At 37.4% G+C, this 27136-nt stretch overlaps 1 protein-coding gene across 1 annotated transcript in view; it reads right to left on the reverse strand.

Annotated features, from left to right (window-relative positions):
* Positions 1–627: 627 nt before the first annotated feature.
* Positions 628–27136, reverse strand: part of FAM150A (family with sequence similarity 150, member A) — an 80402-nt gene continuing 53893 nt past the window's right edge. The window contains exons 2-5 of the mRNA XM_009889191.1: positions 10735–10788; positions 6727–6807; positions 4175–4251; positions 628–1281 (exon numbers count right to left, since the gene is read on the reverse strand). Of these exons, the coding sequence (XP_009887493.1) occupies positions 4187–4251; positions 6727–6807; positions 10735–10788 (200 nt within the window). The 3' untranslated portion in view covers positions 628–1281; positions 4175–4186. The remainder of the gene's footprint in view (positions 1282–4174; positions 4252–6726; positions 6808–10734; positions 10789–27136) is intronic.

The following is a 27136-nucleotide window of genomic DNA, read 5'->3' on the forward strand; positions in this document are numbered from 1 at the left end:
CTACACTGAGGGAAATGATAGAGAAAACATCTAATCTGAGGGGATTAGTTTGAATGGCCAGTTAATCACAAGAATTTTCATTTGGGCACAGTCATCAGTGTGCGTTGTCAATTACTCTAGGCCTGACCATAAAAGCCTCACTTCATACTAGGTTCTTTGCAAGCAATCATATAAGCTTGCAATAAAAGAGCTGAGACAAACGGGTAGCAAATGTTACTATCACAATCTGATTTTAAAGAAGAAAGATGCAACAATTGTGCTTCAGATTCTTCCCAAATAATTAAGCTTGATGTGTCACCAGTCAAATTCATTCATTTTATGACACTTTAAAATATTTTCTTGTCTACTGGATTATTTCATTACCCTCACTTTATCCCCACAGAAGGTTTCTGTTGTTCACAGTGGGTACACAATTCATTTTTGTTTGCACCTCATTCACCTGAAGAATAAGTATCTCAATAAAATTTACCACTCTAAAATGAAATGCTCTAAGAATCTAAACCTACAATTTTGAAGTTCTCAGTAGAAGATTATTTCAAGTTCACCAGATAAATTAAATTTATATATTAAATAAGTAACCTCTTAATAAATTTAAATAACACCTTCTGGAAAATAGTTTGGTTTTATGTTCTTTATTCCACCAAAACTGCATTGCAGTTTTCCAGTCTTTATATTTACATTATTTGCAACTCTTTCCATAAGTGCCAGTACAAATGTAACTGATGAAAATCCAGAATAGTCATACAAATGTTCCTGAAAGCAAGGTGCATTTCTGAGCAATTTTTTTCTGATGCGCAATAATATATATGTATATATTAACAAAGCTTCATAATATAAAATATCTTCCATGGCAAGTAAAACTTTCCCACTTAGAGCTTATTCAGATTTCAGTTACATAGACTTCTGCATTTCAAGTTAGTGCAAATAATGAAAGTAAGAGCCTGAGCAGAATGATGTAAATACAATGGAACAAGAGAAACAGCAAAATTTTACCAACTCCCTGCATATGGTTATAACATTTAATCAGTATATCATTAGTATTCTTTATATACAATGTATTTAAATAATTGCCTTGTCTGAACTATAGGCAACAAATTTACAAATTAAAATAAAATAATGTTTCACACAAATATGGAATGTCCAACAAACATATGAAAATAAAATGCATCTAGTAACAAAACCTTGTAAATCAAAAAAAAAAAGGTAAAAGATGTCTTCTCTGTCTTGGAAGATTTCAAGGCACTTTCTTGGCAAATCAGAATTCTCTCCTTAGTAGAAAGTCTGCAAGAGAAAAGGACATGCCGTTTTATAACCTGTTTCAAAACACAGAGGCAGACCGCTTAGTATAATTCTGTTTATAAATCACAGTTTCCTGCGGATTGCATAAATCTTAAGATTAACTCCAGAATGCCAGTGGGTCTTGCCCTGCCGTGAAATAACGTTTTGCCGTGGCAAATCCTCAGCATTGATGCCAAGAAGTTTAACACACAGTGGTTCACGCTGCTGTGCCTTACAAGGAAGTTCCCCACACATAGAGCCATGTGCCTTTCCAGATCCTGGTTTTCATCAAATGCTTTACTTCAATTTTCAAGGATCTGAATTAGAACACCCCCCCCCCCCCAAAAAAAAAAAAAAAAACCAAACCCAAAACGCTGAAAGCCGTAAGGGCGAGTAACTGCTCCGAAGGGCGCGGGTTGAGCCCCAGACCCGGCGCCGCGCCCCCGTGCTGGCCCTCTCCATGGTGCTGAAACGGCCCGCTGCCGCCCCGGCCCGCGCTACCCACTCCCGGGGGAAGATCAGCTTTTCCCAGACAAAACTTCCTTTCTAACAGGAAAAGACAGCGACTCCTTTTTGCACCCGGGCACTTACAGGAGAAGGAGGAAAATATTCGCATAATAGCACTGCAGTTCTTTTTTTTTTTTTTTTTTTTTTTTGTGAGGGAAATGCAGCCTATTTTAGGACACGCAGGAGAAATGCTTAAAAATAGTCATCAGTTCTTCGAGTTAGAGAGCCTCCTTCTTCAAGGCAACCGAGAACCTCGAAGATTCTCTCAGATGTTAAAGCAAAAGTAAATTCCCTTACAGTAAACAGGAACTATAACTCTGTCCTCTCTAAGCTAGTGTGAGGGTGGTGGGGAAAACAGATCCTCTATGCCAAAAGGGGGAGTATAAGCAATCACAGAACCATGCTAGAAGTGCAGTGTTATTGAGGGATGAACATTTATAACTCCTGTGCTACTCTGCCTATTCGCAGGGAAGAGAGAGAGCGACTCCTGCCACCTTTCATCCTTCTCAGGAAAATGTTTCCATTCCAACAAGACAGTGGATATGAGTAAACATGAAGACCTGAGCCTGTCTTATCTCTAGTGGAAACTAACCACTCTACTTGCTGGAGGAACAGAGTGAGGGAGCACAGAGGCAGATAGGAAACACTCAGATCATAGGTCTACTTTTTCCTATTTTTAACAAAGTAGAGACAAAGTCACCTTAGATACAATGTTAAGTGAACACAGTGCACATGAGCTACGAACGTTGCTTAGCATTTAAACCCTCCCTTCACCACGTGTCATCTCTTTCAGTGTATTTTTGGCAGGCAAATTAGAACACCTGGATTTGCAAATCATAGAAACTTTTAATCCTTTTGTATTTTAAAGATGGAAATAGGATGAGATAGATGCTTGTGTACCATGGATATGGAGGCAGATCTTTGACTCATCGTCTTGAAAGAAGAGGAAAAAAAATGTATTGGAACACCCAGAAATCTTTCTGGAAGCCCTGAGCCATCAACCCAGAGGTGTAAAGGGCTACAGATGAGGGGAAAACACAGACTAAATAGATGAAAGTGCAGAAAATAAGATAGTGCTGGGGTGTTTTAGAAAGCTGAAATTTGAAACAGAACACTAACAAACAAACAGGAACACCTCAAAAAACATTTATTTAAAAAAAAGGGCATTCAGAAAGGGATTCCTGTCCTTAATCATGAAAAGGAGATCCAGGCAAAGTAATAAAATCTCTAGTCAGTCTCTGGTTCAGTGCCCCTGATATATTCAAAACTGTCTGCAAGACCTAGAAGGTGACAGGCTAAACAGACTGAAAAGAGTTAAAAAAAGAAAAAAAAAAAAAAAAGAAGAGAATGAAATGATGTCATTTCTTCTCAGCACTGAAATATTGCCATATTCTTCAAAGCATTTTCTCACAGCCACCAAAATGAATCCCACCTCCACTTGGAAATCAAATGAGCTAACACTGACTCATATCCTACTCTTCCTTTCTTATTCTTGATTAGTATGAATTGAAGTCTTGATGCAGGAAGAAGTGACATACACAACTCCCCCAAACTCCAAGCTTGCAGTATTTGTCAGGAGGAGGTGGTGAAAGGAAACCATCTTTGAAGAAATTTCAATAAATTAAATTCACTGATTTTACATATTTTACTGGTCAATAATAACCAGTGCAGTTTTTTAAAAAAGTGTAACCATCTAACTGATACTGAATCAACTGGAGAAAACAGCTCACTTGAAGATGTTCCTTTTATCAGTGATAATGCTGTTTAATTAACATATTTAACATGCTATTCATAAGCAAGAATGGACTGGTTCCTTCCACAGCCTGTTACTTGAAGCCTTTAGCTTTGTCACATCATTATGTTCCATTTGCTTCCACCATCATGAAGTGATATTAACTTTGGAGAAATTCTCAAGAGACAATTTTGGAATGAAAAGTAGTTCCAAAGTTGAATGAAGTGATATGTTATCTATGAAGATTGCACTGGTAGACCTGAGACAGAGACATTCTGCTTCTTCAATGGATTAACAACAAAGCTTTATTACTGAAAGGCCTGAAATAAATGTGCTGATGAAGTCCTCATGAATTTTTCTCTTTCACCAACCAGACAAAATTTTGAACAGTAAGAGGTGACCCAGAGCATAATTACGGACTATGGTGCCACAAGTGACTGATAGGAAATTACAGTGGGTCCTTTATCAGGGGTATTTATGCTTCTATGTATTCTTATGAGGAACCAGTTGGTCGTTATAGCAATGCCAGAGCTGCATGTTGAGGCACTCTGTTAATACCACATTTCAGTGTGCACATCTGATAACAAGGCACAAGTGTGAAGTAAATCACTAGACCATTCAACAAATAAGAAAACAAGTGGGAAAAATGATACTTACATAGCAAACATCCTAGGACTGTGTACACAAAGGGCTCATTGCTAATCTTGTTAGCAACCTTGCACACCTTTTGTAATCTATAAAACAAAATTACCCACAGCAATAATGAATCTCAGTTGCCAGATAGCCTCAAAAAAAAAAAAAACAAAACATAAAATTAAATATAGAATTTATACTAGAATTTCAAGCCCTCTACATAGTGAAACCATTCTCTGATGGAAATTCATGAAATTATGTGTGCAAGATGCAAAATCAGATTGTACCTTATCCTACGCAGGGCTCTAGTGGAAATGTCAGTGATGTTAGCAATTCATTTTCTACCAGACAGTTTCCTCCTAAGATGTAGAAGACCGGATTCAACTCCCAAATTTACCTGAAGGAATTTAACTCATTAACTGGGAGGCTATTCTAATCACCAGATTATGAGGTAGTTTGAGGTAGTTCAAACTTTTTTATTGTTCCACTTAGTATTAACATGGACAGGAATCCATCTTTTACATGTTCAAGTAAATCTCCTAATCATCAGACTAGAGATACTAGTGTCCTACTTGCTATCTATCTCTGGTGTCCTTGGTCCAAACCACCACTTGATTCAAGTGGTCCCTGAGCTACTGGCATCCTTTCTGATGGAAAGATCTAACTACTTGGTAACAAGTAATGCTTAGATGCAATTTGCTTCTCTTGCTTAAGAAGCATTTTAATAAAACTTAATCAAAGTTGTGCCAAACAGCAAGAGACTGAATGCTAACCTGGCTTCAGTGCTTCACAGAATGTTTGGACAGAATATAACTGTGTCAGTAGGAGAAGAAGTAACTCATCCTAAGACCTCCTATGGTGGCTAAGGTGTCCCTGAAAGAAAATATCAAATCCCTCTAAAGAAGTAGAAAAAGATCCTGGCTATGATCAGCCTTGATAGCTATTCTAAACCCGGAGTGCTGGATAAGGTGAAGACAGTTCTGAGGATTTAACTCTCCTTTTCAGATCAACAGAACACTTCAGGTTGAATGAAACTCATTGTCTGCTTTGAGTTTGGTTGACAAAAAGGAGAAAAAAAACAACCCTGCTTTGGTTCGCACTTTTTATTTTATGTTTTGTCTTGATTGTTGAACTTAAAAATCAGTTCTTCACCCAGTCCTAACCATAACATTGTTTTTAACTTTAGAGAAAAGCTATTTAATTAGAAGAGAAGTATTATGATTGTGTTTCTTCGTTAATACAGTGAAGCACTTAGGCAATACAGGGGAGTCCAAATAATACCCATATACTGTGGAACCATGTATTCAAGGTATGCAATATACAACATGCATCATATTTTTGTTACACAGCATGTAATAGATTTATATCTAGCCTACTCATATGTCTACTCGCAAAGCTCTCTGTATATCTTTTGAGGATCCGTCACGGATTTCTACATTCCAACTTCTCAGTGTAAGGATGAATGGAGGCAAGAGCTGCTCCATCCCCTTTCAAAATTAAGATCCTCTGAGGCGATGAGCTTTGGTGAAAGACCATCTCAGCTGCTTATAAACAAGTGCTTACCATCTTTCTAAGTGATGCAAACAAGAAGTGCCATTATTTTTTCATGTTAAATCCTGAAAAATTTCCAAAGCACCCTGGTCCATACAGTGTGCTTACACATCACTAATGAGATTCACCTTTTCTAATTAAGTGGTATTGTTTATATTCCACTCACTTTATTTGTATTGTCCATTGTACTAGAGAATACTTGTCCTGGTTTGAGGTAAAACAGAACCAATTTTGGTCAGTAATTTCGCTTCTTAGCTGGGCCTCTCTAACAACTGAAATTAACAGAAATTACTGACCAAAATTGGTTCTGTTTTACCTCAAACCAGGACAATACTGAAGTAACTTCTTAAGGGAATTCCATTTTGTTTGGGGTTTTTTGTTTGGTTTTTTTTTTGTTTGTTTTCATTTGTTTTATCCATTTTATAACATCTTAGGACAGTTTTATTTTTCAATCTCTCTGACAAAATTAGATTCAGGCTGTGTTAAAGCAAAACTTCTGTGGATTTGTTCTGGAATATTCTTTGATAAGAACTGCATGTATCAATAACAGAAATGATGAAAACCTGATTTTTTTGTTCTTTAACAATGAGCATATATTAGAAAATTATTACAAACTGAAATATACTCAAAACCAAGACACAATCATACTATTGAAGATTAAGAGAATATAGGGAATTGTTCAGATTTTAACTTATTGCACAAATTACTCAGTAGAGCTAAAGGGAGCAGGAAGAATACGGCTTCATATCTGCGCCCTGCATAGGCACACCTGGCTGGTTTTTCAAAGTGCAGTTTTCACTTCATTTATGTCAGTCTCACTTTGAAGGACCTCCAGCTGACTGCAAAGTACTTTAATAGAAATTTTTTGTGTATTAGAAGACTTTGAGTATATTCTGTACTATAGTGCTAAAGAAAAGAGCAACAGTTACAAAAGGACCAGCACACCAACCACTTAGTAGGAAAAGCAGGTTTCTTTTAAACAAGTGTCTCAGTTAGCATTTTAAGGTGCGTTAATTAGCACTTACAAGCTGGCGTTGAGCAGTCCCTTGTGTTGTGATAAAGTCGATGAAAGTGCTTGCTACACTCTGACGAAAATGTGACTGGCCCTGTTTGAGAATAAACAGGAGTTAACCACACGCTTTCAATGTTACTGCTTTGCAGCTTCAATGAATGACATCAACACACAGAATTAATTTCCATGTGTTTTGACAAATTTACATTTAGTCTTTTACTACACCTTAAACAATTATGATGCAACACAAGTGTAACAATGCTATGGAAATAACAGAAAGAAATGCTATTTCTAGCTCAATAGCTGTTATGCTCATGATCTGGATAACAGAAAAAAGGCCTTTGGAAATGACGGACTGGCTTAGCCTTGAAATTCCAATAATTCAAAATTAACAGTAAAATTTCTTATATGGTGAAAAATAGAATGGTGCAACTACAACGGAATTTCGTTTGCTCAGTAGTCAGTATGCTAATGTAGAAGGAATAATGCAGATGGAATGTAGACATTATTTCTAAAGACAAATAAAAGCAACATTTTAAGCAAATAGCAAATATGAGTTTCTAAGCCCTGGAAAGATGAAGTGGCTTCATGTACTAATGCTTCTAATTTGCACATAGATCATTTATGAAGTTCTTAATATACAATGTGGGTGTTAGGAAAAAAAATGACAGCTGAATAGCATCTAGGAACCTGATCTCCTGTTAAAGTAGTCCTAGGAAGAAAAGGTGCAGACGTGCAGAGGGCAGCATGCGTTTCAATGCTTGAGTGAGACAAATCCCTGTGTGCCCAGGGTGTAGCATGCTGTGTCTCTGTTCTTCCAGCCTGTGCTCCCTTCTCTGGATAATGGTGTCATCTGTCCACCTTAATATTTGATAAGAATATACAGCTACTGGTCTCCAAAACATGGCTCAAAGGTAACAAATTGTCAAAAAGCCCTGCCATCATTGCTGATGGCCTGGGGAAGGTGTCACTGGCGGCATCTGAGTTGAAAAGCAGAGCAAAGATGTAGTATTTGCACCATGTAACCCGCTTAGAAATACTACCACTGACAACTGGGGATGAGTTTCCTGTGATTTGGACAGAAAACACTGACATAAATTAACACTAACTGAACAAGACTAAATTTAACTTGCATCCTCTAAATTCAGCACAAATAGGAACCTTGAATAAGAATAGCTTGTTTCAAGCAATGCTACAAAAGGATCCATATGAAGCACGCTGTGTTGACTAACCTTCCTGTCAGAGGAGGACAGCAAGCATTTCAGGGCAAATTATTATTTATTTCACTACTTGAAAGGTGGTTTATCAGCCTGGTAAAACAAACCAAGCCAATTCCTTCTGGGTAGTGGAGCCAAACTGTCACTTGAGAGAAGGTTCCTCTCTCTGACAGCGAACACACTTTAACATTAGATATATTTTAAAGTAGTATGTAGATTTCATGAGACTTTTAGCCACAAATAAGCTTTTCAACAAACTGACAAAGCAGCCTTTGCAACTTTGAACCGGAAGGTTGTTGCCTTCTTTTATCCGAGTGAGTAATTAGGCTCAAGAGAAAGTATGCCATTTGAAATTATCCAAGATATATGGAGATAACATCAGCTTTTGTCACTAAATAAATTCCATGTCCCTTCAGATAATATATGGCTTTCTAGCTCTCTTCCCTGCCATCAAAAATAGGCTGTTAATTTTATTTGTGCCTTACAGAGCCCTCTGTGTCATCTGGCTTTTCATGCTGCATTGATAGATTGCTTTATGACTCACAAGATTATGATTTTTCCTATAGTCGAGGACTGTTACATATGGTTCTTATTTGGCTTTAAAATGTGTCTACTATTCTTGGCATACTAGAAGTGTACAATAATTTTCTTAACCCTGAAACTGTAAAGATAATGGACTGTAAAGATAATGTTGTTTTCCCCTTCTCTTTTTCACAACTTCATTAGTTTAGGATGTTCTAACTCTTGAAATGGTAAGGACTGTATCTGAACAGTTTACTTAACTAAGGTTGATAGAAAAAGGATTATGATTTGAACAGAATCAAGAATAACAAAGTCAGGCTGCATTTTAAGAAAACACCTGCAGATTACAGGACCTAATAAAGCTGTGGAAAAGAAAAAAGCAGGAAGAAAAACCTTCCACTGAAGATCTTCAGAGAATAATTTGAAAAAAAAAAAAAAAAGAAAAGAAGAAAAAAGATGTAGGCAGAAATTCTGAGCCAGCAAAGAAATAAATTTGAAGAATTTTGGAATGAACTTGCTTTTCTTATTCATTCCAGCTAATGTCAGTCAAATTATTTCAGCAATTTTGATGGCAACTACTCATGCAGAAAAACGCTATTAATGAATGGTTCCAGAAACAGGCTTTCAAGTATTTTTTGCTCTTTTTCTTTTCTGTGATTTAGTATTCTTAAAATACCTTCTGTAAAACTCATGGTTGTTTTTCGCTGTTGTTTTTGAGTAATGAAACTCATTCTGTATTCATTATTTAGCTTCCCCAGATTCTTATGTTGAGCTTTTTAGGGTAGCTCAGCAGTTTCCAAAGTTAGAAATGAAAAGGAAATGGATTAAGTATTAATATAAGCAAATCTTTCTTGTCTGTCCTCCCCAGGAGAGGAATTTCCAGTAATCCTGTGCTACATAGGATAGCATAGTCGGAATCTCAATGTCCTATTAATTTCTTTCTCATATGGACTGAAAATAGTGAGGTTCATAATTACTCTCGTTCACTGTAAGAGTGAAGGGCCACCTGGGTGTGGCACGTTTCCTGTAGATGCTGTTAGGCTGCAGTCAGCAGTCGGCAGAAAGATCCTTAAAGTTGTGCTTATCCTAAAGTTTTGAGGACACCTCCCCCATGCAAAAGAGACGACAACTTCTTTCCTTTCTTGCCAAGGACAGGCTGAAATTTCCGTCAAAGAGGAAATGCATCATTATTTCCAATTCTCTTTTTCACTCTCCAACAGCAAACTATTTCTTTAGTTTTCAGTTTCACTAATCCAAACAACGTTGAAAATCACCAACACATTTGCAGCAACATACTCTGAGACCTCCACTTTTCTGAATTACAGAACATTTGGAAATGGAGAGTAAAGAATCAGTGCAAGCATCTTGCTGTTGGCAACTCTTTTTGCTTATATTCAAAGAGTACAGTATTTTTCCCAAAGGTAAGTGCACTATACAACTCCATCTCAGTTTTCAAGTGCAAGTACTTGACTGTAAACATACTAAATTTTCATATTTGAAATAGCAAATTATTTTTCTGATTCATTTACACTGTTTAAGCCTTCCCTGTTTCTATTTGTTTGCCTTGTTAAAATAAGCATCCAGACGTATACATCATGAGACAGAAGACATAAATGTGTTTCCCTGATATAGTGAAAAATTATGGCCACATAGATCTGTTTCTGAAAGATATACGCAGCCCAGTGAAAAGTTTTAAAATCAGTGAACTTGAAAGTAAATACAGTAGGACTGACAAAAAATATGGAAATATGGAAAATGGAAATATGGAAAATGGAAATACAGAAACATGGAAAAAGCACGTATATTTAAAGGTAAAAATGTACTGAGTTCTCTCATTAGAATATTACTTGCCAGAGATCGCAGATAGGTGCTCACACATAGCACATTTTTAACACCATACTGCAAATTGTTTGCACGTAGATACACAATGCAGCATCTATAGCATACAGACATGTATACATTCAGTGCCTACAACTATTAAACTTGTAGTATAGCTGCAAATCAACAAGCAACAACAGGATGATAAAAATTAAACAATAGGTTTTAAATAATGAATGTTTTAACTGACTATGTTTCGAAAGTTATTTTAGGCTAGATTATTCAGAGAGGATCAAACCTAAACATAATTAGAGTTCTGTAAAAACTTCTCGTCCTAAACAATGCAAATTTAACTTCACAAGTATTAAACTTGGTGCAGAACCTCAAAAAAGCTAATGTTGTGAGTCTTGTGGCTACTTAGAATATGCATATGTAGGTACATTAAGAGCAAGCAGCTGCCTTACCTGTAAAATGTTTTATGAATTTGTCTTTTAGACTGGAATCTCTTGGAAAAATTTCTGAGAAGAGAAGAAAAAAAAATGTATGTAATATAGGAATTATAATAAAAGCTCTGAAAGTATAATATGCATAATGTGTCTGTTGTAAAGAGACCAAATAGCTTCCCAAATTAACTATGAAATTAATTTTCACAGTTTTGTGTGTGTGTGCGCGCGTATAAACAACATTGTGAAATGTTTCCACTAATTCACAGACGAATACTAAATGGTCATCCTACAACACACTCTACCAGATTTTCTGACAATCGTTTCTACATATCTTAGGTCTGATTTGAGCTATAATTTTATAAATATTTATATAAATAATATAAATAACTTATCATGTTATGACAAGTATTTGAGTACCTCAACAAATTATGTAAAATACCTAGATAAATGCAAACTAAATACCATATTTTGGGTTTTGAAATAATAGGTACCTGAAAAGAAGAGTCTCCTACAGATCATCCAAGATAGATATGGGCCATGCATATTTTCATTGCACTATTAGTCAAAAAATAGTACTGCCCTGATGTGAAAACTGCTGTGGATTTTAAAATATTCCATTTCTATATATGGTATATTTTCCAAAAGGTACGGAGAAAATACAAGTCTCAGAACAGCCAAAGAATGAAGAAGAGTAGAAATCAGAGCTAACACAAAAACTCACTTCCTTTTTTCAGTGGGATGCTGCCTCTGGCTTACAGCATAAACTTTTGATGCAAGTAAATATTCTCAGAACTAGTGCATTTCCCCTCAATCTCATAAATTTTCCACTGAAAAAATGTATTAAAAATTCTTGAGTAACTACAGTTATTATTGCAGACAGTGACTGTACATAACAGTTGCATGTTATGTTAAATTCAAAAGAAATGCTCTTCTTAGCACTAATACAAGGAACGTGATTAACTCACAGCATTAGGACCTGCAGCTAAACATAATTTTTCACTAAAAATATTTCCTTACTGCTAATGTAATTACAAATCTTTGTCTTCTCCTACATTTTTTTTTCAGTTCCCCCTCTGAATTAATGTTTAGCTCAGAAGAGAGTAAGTTTCCTTTCATACTATAGGAAGATGTTGGTTATCTGCCCAAATAAATACTTACCAGCGGCTTTAGGCAGTTTCTCAAAGGTGACAGGAGTATATTTTTAGGCTGGGATTTTAAGCTAAAATGCCTGCAACTCAGCAAGGTTAGGGGGCCTCATTTACTTAAGATTCGTCAAAAATCTCAGTTTTAATTTGTTTGCTTATCACAAATGAAATACCACCCCTTCTCCATGAAACTTAGAATTGTACTGACATGAAATGTCAGGCAGTTTAAAATTACACAGAATGAAGCATGTGAAAAGCCAAAATAGTGAAACAATCTGTGTGAGTTTTGAATGAGATGCCTCAAGTGGAACAGTACTGATGAATAACCAAAGCCTGGTGAAGGTTGGGCTAGGAAGAGGTCATTCTTGCTCTGACAAAGAACGTTTAGACCCAGATACTTTCAAAGTCTATAGAATTTGCTGTGGGAACAGTAGCTGCCTTTTGCCCCATAAAATTCTTTAGGAAAAGTCTGTAATACAGTATACAGCCAAAATCCCACCCCTAAATGCACAGAAGGTAAAACAGGATTTGATGCTCAGGCAAGGAGCTAGGCGTTGCAAGCATAAAATTGCAGCTGTAGCTGTGCTGGTAAGACTGACAAAAGGGTCCTTCCCACAAGTAACCTACATCAGCTCAAGGTTCACACCAGCCCGGCTATGCCTGTCCTGGTAGGGAAAACTAGGTCAGTTGTGTGTTGGAAAGTGGCTGAATGACATTGATTGCATGCCGGCTCCTCCCCTGCTGTGGCTGCCGTCCCTCCAGGCAGCAATCGGCTTTTCAACATGTGCCCACGCTTCAGCTTTCTTCAAGTGTTCGTTTTCTTCATAGTACAGTCCATTTGCTTGGTAAAACACAATCAGTGAGCCCCTAGCCCTCCACAAAAACAACCTAAGCTCATTTGTATGAAAATCACGGGCAGCGCAGGTTACTGGAACACTTCTGGCCACTGGCTGTAACGGCAGGGGCAACTCTGCCTGAACTATGAATTGCCCAACACAAGCGCAATAATTTTCTTCTGCCTTCCAGCAGCATAGCCAAGCCCTCCTGTCTGTACACAACTGTGAGGCTGAGGTCTCAAAGGACTTAGTATTTTCATCAAATTAATGAGCATCTTTTTTTGAACAGAGTATGTATCACTGACTCCCAACCAGATCACACCGCAGCAAGAAGCAGGATCTCAAGTCCATACAGGATGCTTTTATAAAGCAGTGAATAATCACGATGACAAAACCTCTACACTAGCTCTTCTTGGCTTCTAACAAGTTCTTATTTACTCCAGTCATATTTCATATGGTTTCTATCACCTATTAAGACAGATAACTTAATACCCATTCTCACAATGTATGCTCACATCCTCACAATGCAAGTTAAATTCCTTTGGCATACTAATTTCACAAAGAAAAAGCAGACGCTCAAATATGATGACAGATTGGCTAAGCATTACTAAAATCAAAACACTTGAAAGTCACACTGGGCAAAAATACAAAACACACAGGAAAATGAAAGAATGCAATGCTTTAAGTGTGAAACCCACAGGAACAGGAAATATTGAGCAGAGAGTTTATTCAATCCATTCTTGCCTCAAGACCATGTTACACAATCTAGTAAAATACAGCCGGTATATATCCCATGTGATATAGCAACCGATTGATTGTTTTTCATCAGCTGGGAGAATATTCTAGTAAATCTAGAATCTAGGAAAATACAGCCAGTATATATCCCGTGTTATATAGTAACTGACTGTTTTTAAGCAGCTGGGAAAATATTCGGACTGTGGCTTCCTTGTGCCCAGGTTTACAAAACCCGCGCTGCTCACCAGAGACGGTACATCTGAGTTATAAGTCACTTGTGCTATTGATCCTGGCTTCATCCCAGGTATAATCTCAGTTTATAATTATAAATAGTCTTAATTCAAGGATTTCTGTTTAATTTACATTAGGATCTCTGTGTATGTCCTTAGATAATTACTCATCTGGGTCAAAATGCTGCCCATCCTACACCCCTTCCACAGACAGCAATGGTCATGGACAACAATTAAATGGTGCTAGGAGAGATCTACTACTGGATTGGCTGTCTAAAATACTGAAAACAATTATGGCAAAAATCTAGGGAGGGTTTTCCAGCTCTGCTTCACAGACAGAATGTTTAAGTTTATACCGCAAATTTAGTTCTGAACCATCCATACTGTTAATTTTCTCAATCTGAGTTGTGAGACCTCACAGAAGGCCTTGGGGCTTCAGGTAAAAGGTGACTGGATCTGCCAGAATTTTATACCATGCTGGGATAAATGGGATGATGGAGAGAGCTAGCAAGGTCTCAGGTAAGACGCCGTGAGCAACAGCTGCTTCAGCTCCCCACATTTTCATTTTGTTGTAAACTTTGCAAAGTTTATTTAAATCACTGTTCTTAAGCTAATTCCCTAGAAAATTATTCTGTGCACTTTTCAGTTGTTATTCAGCACCTCGTAGCTGACGTGAATGTTTAATTTTTTCACTAATTTGGACACGATTACAGAGAGGTAGAAGACTGAGTAAGTCACAGCCCTGGGCTCAGGCATATGTTTAACCTGCAATATAAGACATAGTTTCTTCACCTTGGATCAGGCTTTTCACCTTTCTGTGCCTTCAGGCTCTCTCTCTGTTTTGTCTGTTCACACTGCAAAGCTGTGACAGCAGGTGCTGATTTTTTACCATGTGTTTGTACTGTCTCCAGTACCATGTCACCATAATCGTGCCTGGAAAATTCATGTCCTGCTGTAGTATAAATACCAAGAAGAGCTGTGCTCACAGCACTGAAATAAGCCAAATCCACACAGCAGTTTGTTGGCTTGGGGCATAAAAACTCCGCATCCGCAGGTGATATCACCTTGGCAGAAAAAATCAAGATATCAATTTGTTTATGCTCCCAAGAGGCAGCCTTCGCTTATTTTTAGCTTATTGAGAGAAGCAGTGTAATTCAGAAAGCAAAAATTACTCCAGATCTTGGCCTAGTCTGGGTCTACACCAAGCGTATCTACAACATCTCACTGCAGACTGTACTGTAGGCAAGCGCAGAAAATGTGAAGTAGCAGAGCTCAGGCTCTGCTTCGTTGGCCAAGTCACTTTATTTTTCTATGTAAGAAAAAAGTCTTCATCAACAATCATAATCTTCATTTTTTTGTAAGAATATTCATGCATTAAAAAAACCCAAAACAATAAAATATAAAACAATTTTTCCTTAATTACTAAAAAAAACCCCACAACAACCACCAAGAAAAAAATTGAGTCTTGAACCATTCATGGAAAACTTCTCCATAGCAGGTAAATGTTTCAGAAAAGGTAAACGTACCCAACAGAACATAAAACCAGAAATGACGTTAGTTGTCACTATACCTTTGTCTGCCACCTAAATGATATTTATCAGATTTACATGCAGGTGCTAAAGTGCTCGCCACAAAACACTTCAATAACAGTATATAAAGCTCGGCATGTTTAGCCGGGATTAATAATTATCTGTTTTCCAGAATACCCATTAATTCAGAATATCCACTGTTATTTTGTACAACATTCCTTGAAATGGCACGTCACATGATGGAATAAAAGGCATCTCTTGGTTTTATGTTGTTCTGCACTTCAGGAAGTTACTTACCAGAGTTAGGCAGTTCAAATGATTATAACCTCACAGAACTTTTTTTACAATATAATACATAGTCCAAGATATAGTCAATAGCAATGGTAATACATCTTAATATATCATATAATGTTTACATGACCCTGATCTGTTTTTTATTCATTCTGGTAAAGCCATTTTGAATTAATGTAATTGTCTGTTCTTCAGAAAGGGCAATGTTTTAGAATGACGCTTCCTTCTTTGCTTTTTATTCTTATTCCTAGTAATATTCTTTTTTAACTTTATAAGCCTTTTCAAGTCAAATTTATTTTAATATGAAGCAATGCATTGCAGGATGTCTTGCATTACCAACCTTATAATCCATTTTTCCTAGTCTAATAGAGATTAACCAAGACTTTGCACAACCATCACACACACAATCTTACGAAAAACTTAATTCCCACATATTTTTTTAAAGTTATTTTATAACTATGGCATTTAGAATGGAATGGCATTGCACTGCTATGATGAAATTATGCTCGGCATGATTGTCTTAAAAATACATGAAATCTTTACAAAGTAGGGCTTCAAAAAAAACCAAAAAAACCCACAAAAGTTATCCAGAGACCTTAATGACCCAAACCATCCTTGTTCTGTATGCCTTAACTTACATATGTAATAATTTCTACAAATGTTAGGAAGAGACATACAGCCTCAGTTAAAAAAAAAAAAAAAACAAAACAAAAAAAACCCACAAACAAACAAAAAACAAACAACAACATGTTCTCCTCAAAATATACACTTAAAATAGAAAACAGTACAAAGATAAGGCATCCTAGTGGAGAAAAAAAAAATGTTAGCGTTCATTTTGATAAGAGTAGGTTGTGATGTTCAATAAAGCCTAGGTGTTTGTCTACAGTGTCATACATGGGAATCACATGGTAAAATACCCTGGGAATAAACGGAGCATGAACCATGCACCTCGAGATCTGATCCAGGTACTCTTGCTAGACGTAGACAAAAATATGTAGTCACCACTGTGGGCAGCTGCCACAGGGCGTCAATCCCACTCCCTGGCTAGGGCATTTGCCACACCGCAGTTTCACGGTGCTTGGGAAAACAGCTCCTAAAACAGCCCTCAGCAGCAGACGATGTTAAGCAGAATTGAATTAGTTAACATATATTTCTTTCTTCAGTATCCTGACCAATTAAAAGGTCTTAATTTCCTACTTTCAGTATTATACTTTGGCTGTGACCAGGTTGCACAAAACTCATACTTTTGGGCACATGGCTGGGCAAAGTTCTTAGCTGAAAAACTGAGGATTTCCAGCAGTTTTAGCTACGCTGGAAATGCTATTTTTTTTTTTAATGCTGCCATTCCATTGCTATCAGAACAGTATTAATTTTTGTTCTGCAAACAAAAGCCATATTCATATAGTTTTAAATATTTCTCTCCATTCTCATGTGGTGTCCAATACAGCAGAGAAACAGAGTATGCAGTTCTCTGTTGAAAATGTGTGACATTTGTATTCCCTACTCAGGGACCAGCAGTTGATTCTGGGGTCTGTCCAAGGCTGCTCGAAATCCTTAGGACAAATTTGTGGTTGTCTTACAACTCAGTTCACAGGCTGATATTCTTAATGCATTTTCTATTGCAGTTTCCCATAGGGAGGCAAGAAAAAACATTGCTTTGTGCAACAGAGAGCAACTCCTTCCATCATTAACAATCATAAATCATTAAACATTTTCTATTATTTGTGTTAGAAATAACTGCCGTATGAGAAAATATCTACTTAAATGATGTAATTTAATTCTCTTAGCCTCCTCGTCTGTGGTTTCTACCACATAAACTGTATTTCTGCTTTTGTTTTGCTCTTTTTCTTCCAGTTTTCCATAATTAAAAGCTTCATAATAATTTCTAATTGTCTTAGTAATTTGTTTGCTTATACACCCACCCACCCTGCTTTCCCCCAGCAGATCTGCAGTTCATTCCTTCAGACAAGGGAAAATATCTATTTCTGTGTGCAGTATTCCGAGACGTCAACGTGTTACTACTTCTGTTAAGTAACACGCACAGTTCCCACTTACTGAATACTTTTATTTTGAGACTTTGATGTGTACGTACTAAGTTCCACGGGGCATAGATGGAAAATGAGTCAATGCTCCAGACGGACGCATTCCTTTCTGTATGTAATACCACTGTTTGAAATTCAAAACTTACTAGATTCTTCCAAGCACTGTGTAATGAAGATTACAATAAAGAAGCAAAATCTTTTGCATTGTCTATCACTGTCTGCTTTAGCAGGTGAAAAATTAGCTGCTATCTTCCCTTTTTCTGGGGGAAAAAAAAAAAAGCCTCAAATAAACCCCCAGATCAACACTGTTTGGATTCACAGAGATGAGACCGTCTGCTCAAGAGAAAATCCTGAATTAATCTACAACTGCATACCACTGCCATCTACTGAATGTAGAATATGCTGAATGTACTCATGCATACCATTCTGATCTGAGCGGAGTTTACTAGGCTTCCCATTTACTCCATCTAACGGGAGCTCTTTCAGTTCTCACAATACAAAGCGTACTCTAGAGCTTAAGGGTTACAAATAGAGTGCAATTAAGAATTCATAATGAATGACTTGGCCAATTTATCTTCTGCTTCTCCAAGAGTAGACATAAACAGTATTCTAATCTCTCTGGATTTATTTGCTTTCTTTGGTATTTCAACTTTATTTATAGAGAATATTTGGAACACACATTGTGATATATGATTGTACTCATTAGTCAAGTCCTAAAATGCTAGTTCTGCTCCCACGTCAAATAAAAGCTTCCATGCTTATTTACTTGTTCAGGTTTGAAATGGTGCTTCTAAGGATACTTAAACTAGTGACCGAGCATTTACTTCCCATGATATTCATTCCAATAATATTCTTCTGATGTGAGCATGGCAAATAATACTCCTTTTAAATGCTGAATAATTGATATATCCTCAAATTCTCCCAACGTTAGTTATGAATACAATATGTTACATATATGAAATTAAAAGTCTTTATTCTGTAACATTCATCAGGAACTTGAGCAATAAAGCAGGCTGTGACATCAGTCAGTTTAGAAGTACAATGATATGACTGCAAAGAGAAAGCCTAATGGGGTCTGCTTTCACTACAGCTGATAAAGTTTACCATGTCAGTCACCACTGGCAAGGCCACTACATTAAAAAGAAAATCAGTGTAATTCTTAAATGTGCTAACAATGGGTATAAAAGGAAGCACCAGCTTCTAAAATCTCAGTCTGGCATTTCTATTTTTTTCCACTCTTCCCTCTGCCAATCCATCACGTGTAGTGCCAATCATTCATTCTTGTCACAGAGTCTCTACTCACCCATGTCATATCTCTCTTACTCACCCTTGTAAGCCTTATCTACATCAGTTGCTCCCTTAAACCAAGGGCTATTAATATTCACAGGGCATTCACAGGAGAGTAACTTCAATCTATTTGCTTCTACCAAAATTGCAGTATTGCAAATACTGAAAATTTTAAAAAATGCAAAGTATAGTTTAAAGGGATTCCTAAAACTGTTGATAAAAACAGATAAGGACAACTTCTACAAAACACAATAAAGTGAGAAAATGAACACATTAAAATATATATAAAGAGCAAAAGCATACTGCTTTCCTAATTCAGCATGCCTTTGTCTGTAGAACTATATGTTTATACGTCCTCATAGCACTTGTTTGATGGATTGACATCTGTGCACTACAGTTTGGCGTAGATTTGAAGTATTTAAAATTTCTAGTGCTTCACCCTTTGTTTGGAATGGAATCTTTTTTAAGATTTCTTAACATGGTCTTGAAATAGTTTGAAGTGCTGCCTTTTTATAGTGACTAGGGTCAAATTCCAGTCTCACTGATGGCTGCACAGTCCTCCTCATGCATCGACACCCCGTTAATGTAACTGCAAGGGAATTAAGGAAGGGGTTTTGGACCCAATTATTTTTCAGCTGTATTGTTATTACAGAGATCTTCAGGTGGGTACCAAGAAAGCAGATGACTAACTTCAGACACCTGATTTCAGTTGGATGTATAGCCTTTATTTGAGCGACAAGGCCATAAGCTTTAGCAACACTGTTATAACTAATACGGAAGATTCTGTACATACTACAATATAATATAAATAGTAAAACAAAAAAGCAAGGCTAATGTGCCTTGGACCTTTCTTCAAGAAGAAAGGGATATTTATTTCACTCTGCTAACTGATAAATGGACAAGTCTTACATTAGCTAGGCAAATCCCAGTTTTATGACAAGGTTACGAGTAAGATTCTAGGACATGTTGCCTGAAATAGCAGATGACTAAGTTTAACGAATCTAATAGGTTCCAACCATATGATTCTAAGTGTGAAATACTAGCTTTAATTCAACAAGGAACTATCTCAGTTATGTTCTATGTGCTATTATCCCCATTGAGTCATGGCCTGTGAGCACCTAAGTGGGAGGAATTTCTCCTGGAATCCCTACTACTCTTGCTCCCATAGAGTCCTTTTAATTAAATGCTGTCTTACCTAAAGACTATGCAAGCTTGTAAATATATGACGATGAGCCATACAAAACACGTTCTTTTACCCCGAGAAGAAATACAATTGTTTGCTATAGTGTTTTATTGCTAACTCTGTCATTCTTTGTTTGATGCAAATCATTAAATGGAGTTAGCTTCTGAATTAATTCAATTTATTTATTACTACATTACAAAGGAGTACACAGGATTAGAAATTAAATGTCTCATGCTCCTTGCCACATTTCTAGCACAGGGTAAATCTATAAGCAACATCCTACAGATTCAGCTAGTTTTTATGAAAAGAATGTCCATTATCTAGCTTCTTTTTGGATGTTTCAGATCATAAAACACTGCTGTTTTCATGAAAGTAATTAAACTTCGGTGTACATCATGAGACAGATAACTTGTAAAGCAGTCCACTTTTTTCAAGTTTCTCTTTCCAAAACGCCGGAACCACAATTGTGATGTGGCCTCAGAAGGCATTATATGCTCATTTGTATTCTAAATTTGTATTCTAAATTTGTGCTTATTTGTATTCTAAATTTTCTTCATTGCTGCAGTTTTCTCTTCGTTCATCTGTGGTAGAAAGTGAATGAAAGTGAAGGTAGTTCTCTTTCTTAAAAAAATGAGACATTTAGTCCCATAATCCTTGTACCCTTCTACTGGATCTCACAGGACATAATGAAGACAGAGAGCCCAGGTCAACAGTCTGTGCTGTAACAGCCAGTATCGTGACATTTTTGCCAACACAGTCCCTCCCAAGCACAACCTGTGGGAGATCTGCTTTCTTTCATGCAAGTGAAAGAAGGTGAAGTGACACAAAGTCCTCTGAGACAAACTTTCAGGTTTTTATGCTTTAGGTGAAGTCAGTCCTTCAACATAAACTTTCGCAAAATCAAAACGTTAGAGCAAACAAAGCAAATACATACTAATTTCACTTGAGTTTGCTCCTTTTCATTTTATTATGCTGCTACTTGGGAAGGATACAGAAGTTCTTTCCTTTATAACCCAGCTTTCTGACTTGAACTTACAGGACCAGCTTTGAAACACCACAACTGCTCATGCTGTCTGTTTCCCCCCTCCCTGTGATCCACATTACTGTATTATACAAAAGTGAAAGCACCTGTGACAGTACAAGGGAGGAAGATGGAAAACACATCCAGAAGCAAGAGAACAAAAGTAGGAGAAACAGACATGGAAGCATTTGGTGTTCATCTTGTATCACTTGGAGTATCTACACAGGACACAAGGCACAGGAGAAGGACACGTCCTTCATCATTCCTACCTTCACCCATACTTAGGTAAATTCTCAGAAGCTATGGAGGAAAGCTATTTTTAAGTAAGTCCCTCCAGTAGTCTTAGCAGCAGAAAAGGTTGACTTGCAGTCATTGGAGGGTGACAAAGACCTGTTCACATCCACAAGAAGGACCCAGCAGCCGCTGTCCCCACTCTTGCTAGGCCCATGCCCTACTCTTGCCCAGCTATTGCACTTTGCCTTCTCCCCTCCCTTGTGCTTTGCTTGGCCTCCTTGCCTTGGCTGGTGTCCGCTGAGCTGTGAGTGGGAACAGAGTGACAGGAATTGTTAGCAGTGATCGTTGCTATGAAGACAACTAACGGCACGAACAGTAATTCCAGAGAGGCCTTCCTACCTCAGCAGAGCAATGACTATTTACAGCCTGAAAGGGGCTGCCAGCCTCCAGTTCAACACCCTCTTAAGGGCAACAGATTATCCCTAGAGTTGGCTCCTCCGAGCCTGGGCACTGAGCTGTGGGAAGGACATAACCTGAGGCTGGAGGGAGCTAACTCACTCGAGCTACAGAAGCTTTTAATCATGTCTGAAGTGTCCGGATAGGCGGACAGGGAATGGGGAGGATAGTTTTGCCTGCTGTGAATTATGGGGTTTTTTTAACATTGGTATTATTACGTTCCTCCTCTCCCCCTCAAACTTTGATTTTTCTTTGCTTAACTCATCTATGAGTTGTGAAGGGAAAGTAATTGCTTGCTAAGTGCTCAGACACTGTACTTTCATTTCTCAATAAAAGAAATCACACCGTGTTGCTGCTTAAAGGACTGCAATAATAGTATTATCATCATGAGCTTTGAGAGGCTGAAACCTGGCTGGCCACAGGACAGAGATGCTTGCCACCCTCTGATGCCCTCTGTGGTGCGAATGCAGAAACCAGCACAAAAAAACCTGCCCTACCTGAATCAGAATATTTCCCACAGTATCTTCCAAGTATGTCCAGAAATATGATACTAAGTAATTTCTCTGTGATCCATTCATTTATAATGTCATCGGTTGCATGCTGTACCAACAGTCATTCATTATCCAGCCAGAATTTGTAGAAATACATGTCAGTCTGCAAATTGGCTGTAGATCTTTCAAAACGTTTTTCTTTTTGTCACCTGTCTACCTATGTTTCACTCTGTCAGTAGAACTATGTGAAGGCTCTTAGCCAGGTAATTGAAATGTACATTCTCTTGCACATGTGAAGCCTTCTCCCAAAATCTTTCCCTTCCTCCTGAATGTAAGAATGTCAGTCAGCTCCAGGTAATTTAATTTTGGTTATAATTAAACAATCCTTTCAAGCTTTCAGCTGCTACTGCCTTTATTCTGATAGTTTCCTCACTTCTGCAAAGCCTTCATGATTAAACATGGAGTTTGTTATTTAATAGAGAATTTTAAAATGCTAAAGGAAATGTGCAATAGTGTAATGATAAGAGAAAAAAAGTTTCACTTCCTTTTATTCATAAAGGTAATAAACATCTCTTATATGTTCACCATGGAAGAAAAAAATAAATTTTCACTATAAAGTTATGAACTACAGTTTCTCAAGAGGATATTTATAAGCTAATGTCTTTGAGTTGGGGCATAGGTCTAATTCTGAGACTGTCAGAGCTGTAATCTGAGACTGCATTAAAAGGAGGAAAATATATGTACACCTCAATGTATCTCTTTGAAGTTGGCTACTGTCAGAAACCAATGCCTGAACCTGGAGTTCCAATCTCCATGGTTAGAGTCACAGAAGCCATTGCTTGAATGTCAGATTTTGAAATAAAACCCAACAGCAACTAAGGAAACACATTCTGTTTAGTCTTAGCTTATGTCTACAGTAATAAAGCACAAAGCAGTTGCATACTCGCAACGCTCCAGATTCCCAACTGGTACAAGAAACATTCTAGGAGCTGTCATACTCTCAGATAACACAGTTTTGAGGGCTGAAAGACACTGGAAGGAGAGTATGGCCTGATTCTGTTCTCCTTGATTTCAACTGAAGCAAAAACAGGTCCTCAATCTGTGTGTAATTCACATGATCTACTTAGCTAAACAATTAAGTCACAGCTCTGACATCTGATATTTATTTTAAGTTCTTTGAGCCAGATTCTCTTTTCTGAGCCAACCCTTTTTTCTATTCTGGTGGCACAAAGGCTATACCAACCGTGGATTTTCCCAGCTGGAGATTCTCCCAGCATGAATAAGTCCTTACCTGTCTGGTAAAACCAGCTTTCATGTTATTTCCTCCTCCTTTGCACCCTCTGAACTTTTGCGATCTTCTTATACGAAAGAGTAAAAAGGCCAGGCTGCAGCCCTCATACCGTGCTTCAAATATTCTTAGCCTGCATATTTGCCTCTTCAAACTAAAGCTATCGGGTTAATTTTAAATAATCCAGAGGCAATTGTAACTAAAGGGAAAACAGTCTGCTGTGATGCTCCCTCTGCGGTATTTCAGAAGATGTATAATTGGGGATCTGTCCAAGGCGTATTACCAATGAGACGTCTCAAAAGTTCTGAACCCTTAAACTACAGGTCACTCCTATCTGTGCAGGCCGTGCTTAAGTATTTAATGATATTGCAAGGTCATCCTTAAAGAAAAGACTCTAAATCCAAGCAAGCCTACTTTTTAAGCACCCCTCTCCACCCCCAGAGAGCAGAGGCTGCGTTAAAGGGTGCCCTGAAGACAGGTTCAACTGAAAAAACCACAGTTTGATCAGTGTTTGTCGACCATTGCCTAAGTGGGGAACCTTGTGCTTAATGGCTGCTCCTTTTACATTATTTTAGGTGATGTACCAAATGAAAAGATCTTTAAATGCAACTAGTCTAAGGGAGGTGAAAAAAATCAGGCTGCAGTTTATCGCTGCTCTTATTTGAGTTTATTTTAGGCAACGTCCCATTGTGGAACTGATCTGCTGGGAAATGTGAATCCTCACAGAGGGACTGCTCCACAAATATACGGTGGGAAGCAGTGGAACAACGTTAAGCCACTGTGAAAACAGCACCAATTACTCAAACTTCATCTACCTCTTTGAATACATTTACGTTGTCAAGGAATTAGTCAAGGATCTGGCTCCAGTCTCAAGATGAGATATACTCACATCCTAATCCCTCATGTCCGTGCATGTGTTTCATTACCTGAAATCTCGAGCTCTCCAGAAGAGAAAGCTTAAGTATATTCTGATACATAGTGTAGGCCCAAGCTCTTACCCAGCAGCATGCAGTGGCTTGAGTGTCACAAACAGATATTTTCACATTACAGTGTAGACTCTGCCTTGGACATCTGAAGAGTCATTGAGTTCAGAAGCAACTGGAAGAGGAAGCAAGCAGATCCACCAAATAGAAAAGAAGAAGGGGAGTAAGTACGGAAAGTGTGTCTAGCCTAAGGAGAAACCAAACTTCTACTTGGGCATCCCACTCCTTTCGTAGTATCCCCTTTAGCTACAACACAGTTGTACCCCACTGCTGGGCAGAAACCTGTTTGAAGGTGTGAGCTTCAAACACTTAAAACGTTCACTAAATAGCTTCCTGCCACATTCGACTTCCAGACATGCACTGGGAAATAACGGCCCAGCAAAGTAGGCTGACAGCTTCATGTACCAAGATTTTTGGCCAAGCAAATGAGTCAGCTTGGGAGGTAAACAACATCAAAGAGTAACATTCAGAATGCATTGGCCACTTCTGATTCAGTGCTTTCTAATCAGCCACTTTCCAATAATTCATTAAGACTTAAACAAAGAGGTTGAAACATTGGCTTCTCCTAGGGTTTTAGTCAACCATAATGAAATTATAACAGGATAAATTTGCAAGGTTGAATATCTTGAACTGAGCTATAATGATGTTTATTAGTAATTCTTCAATAGCTGCTCAGAAAGCATATTTGTATTAGTTAATCCTTGCCTGTGGAGACCTTTATATTTGTTTGGCAAAAGAACATTAAGAAGCATGGATTGTTTTATTTTCCTCTCTGTAAATCCCTGTTTCCATGAGAAAATGCCGTGGGATCAAGAAATAAGCCAAACGTAGTGTATACACTTACTTTTCTGCTATTACTATTAGCGATCACTCTAGAAAACAGAACTGGAATGGATATAGATGTAGATTAACAACTTCTGAGAAATTTTACATCTGAAAAATAAATGTAAAAAAGAACTTAGCAACTATACTTTGTATTGCAAGCCTCTTGAACAGCCCCACACACATACAGATAAGCCCTACGTGCGTAATTCAAAAGCACCCTTTTTCTTCTTTTCTTCTCTGTCAGAGATGTGAACACAGAAAACACTGAAATCCATATATATTTTGAAAAGTATTAAAAAATCTCAAAACAATTACAGATCTGATGTATGAGTTTATGCAAAAGAGCTCCCTTTTTTCCCAAAGAGATTCTAATAAACAGGTTATGATCTCCCTTGAGTAATTCAAATGGGAAAATGTTTGGCATTATGAAACCCTCGCTATTTTGAATACTGAGCTGTGAATATGTACTTCACTCTTTCCAAGAGGAAAGATTTATTACAATACTAATTGTTCATTAAACTATAAAAGGATAATTCACTGAAAATAATGAGACATATAGGTAAGACTGGTCAAAATATGCAAGCCATTAATTTACTGAAGCTATCTTTTCCTATTCATAATTTTTTTCTGTAACAGATAACAATTTCTATCTATCAGCTATTTGAAATCACTAAACTATCAAGGCAGATATTTCAGCTGAATCCAGAGACTCCAAATTATGCCTGGAAAGTTATCGGAGAGCTCTTGACTGAAGGCAGAACCACTCTTAGAATGAGATATAAAGCCTACACATTGATAAATATGAAGAGGAAATTCACGTCTTGCAATTCCGCAGCACTCTATGGAAGTATTCTGTTTTAGCTACCATGGCTGCAAATAAATGTAGATTCTAGAATATTTGCATAAATTAAACACAAGAACAGCTGCAATACATCAAAAGCAATATATGAACTAGTTGAATCATCTGAATGAAAGCTGATGACGTGCTTAACTGTATACAAGCCAAACTCTGCACTGACAAACAGGCAAACTCTATCGGAGTGAAAGGAAACAGAATTGAGTTTGCCAGAGCTTAATTAGACCCTGATTTTTTTTGAAATATGAATAGGCTCCAGGTTGATTGCTGTGCAAATGGCAATGTTTAACTTTACTTTACATTTTCTGTGCTTATTTTAGAAATGTTTCTATTTCTTTCTGAATTAGAAGAGATTCAGAACCATCATAATAGATTAATAATCCACAGTTTCTCCCTTATAAGCACTTTATTCTAAACTGCTGTCTTAAAGGTGTTCCCAGTGAACATATGCCATGTTTATACTCAGGCTAAGGTCATTTTACCTTATCACAGTTACATAAGGAGACATCTTATAAATGATAACTGGGATCAAAATATTTTTTTTTGAATGTTACATATAAATGCATCAAATGTAGTGAGCTATTTAGACATACTGATATCAGAGGCTTTATCTTTGAGGATCATAAGCAGGTGTAAAATACATGCAAACCGTACATTTCAGTGGGCCAAAATGTGTTGGGCAGAAAGTGCTGGCCTTTAATAAAAACCAGAAAACACTTTCCGTATCCTGGGACTGAGCAAGTTTAATGTTTCTCTGTTTTTTAATCCTGCTCTCACAGTTACCGTATTCTGGTACTCTGAGATGGAGAGCGCAACTGCAGAGAAAAGGCAGTTACCCTCAAAATTCAGGAGTTTTTCTAACTATTCCAAAATAACACATTGCTAGTATTATTTAATCTCCAGATTTACTCCTTGTCACACTCCTTGCTCTGACAGGAAAGGAAGAGGTATCCCAGACAAAAGTAAGGCGAAGCAAGGCTTTTCTGGA

Source organism: Charadrius vociferus, unplaced genomic scaffold (assembly GCF_000708025.1).
Source record: "Charadrius vociferus isolate BGI_N301 unplaced genomic scaffold, ASM70802v2 scaffold347, whole genome shotgun sequence".
In the NCBI taxonomy this organism is placed as follows: Eukaryota; Metazoa; Chordata; class Aves; order Charadriiformes; family Charadriidae; genus Charadrius; species Charadrius vociferus.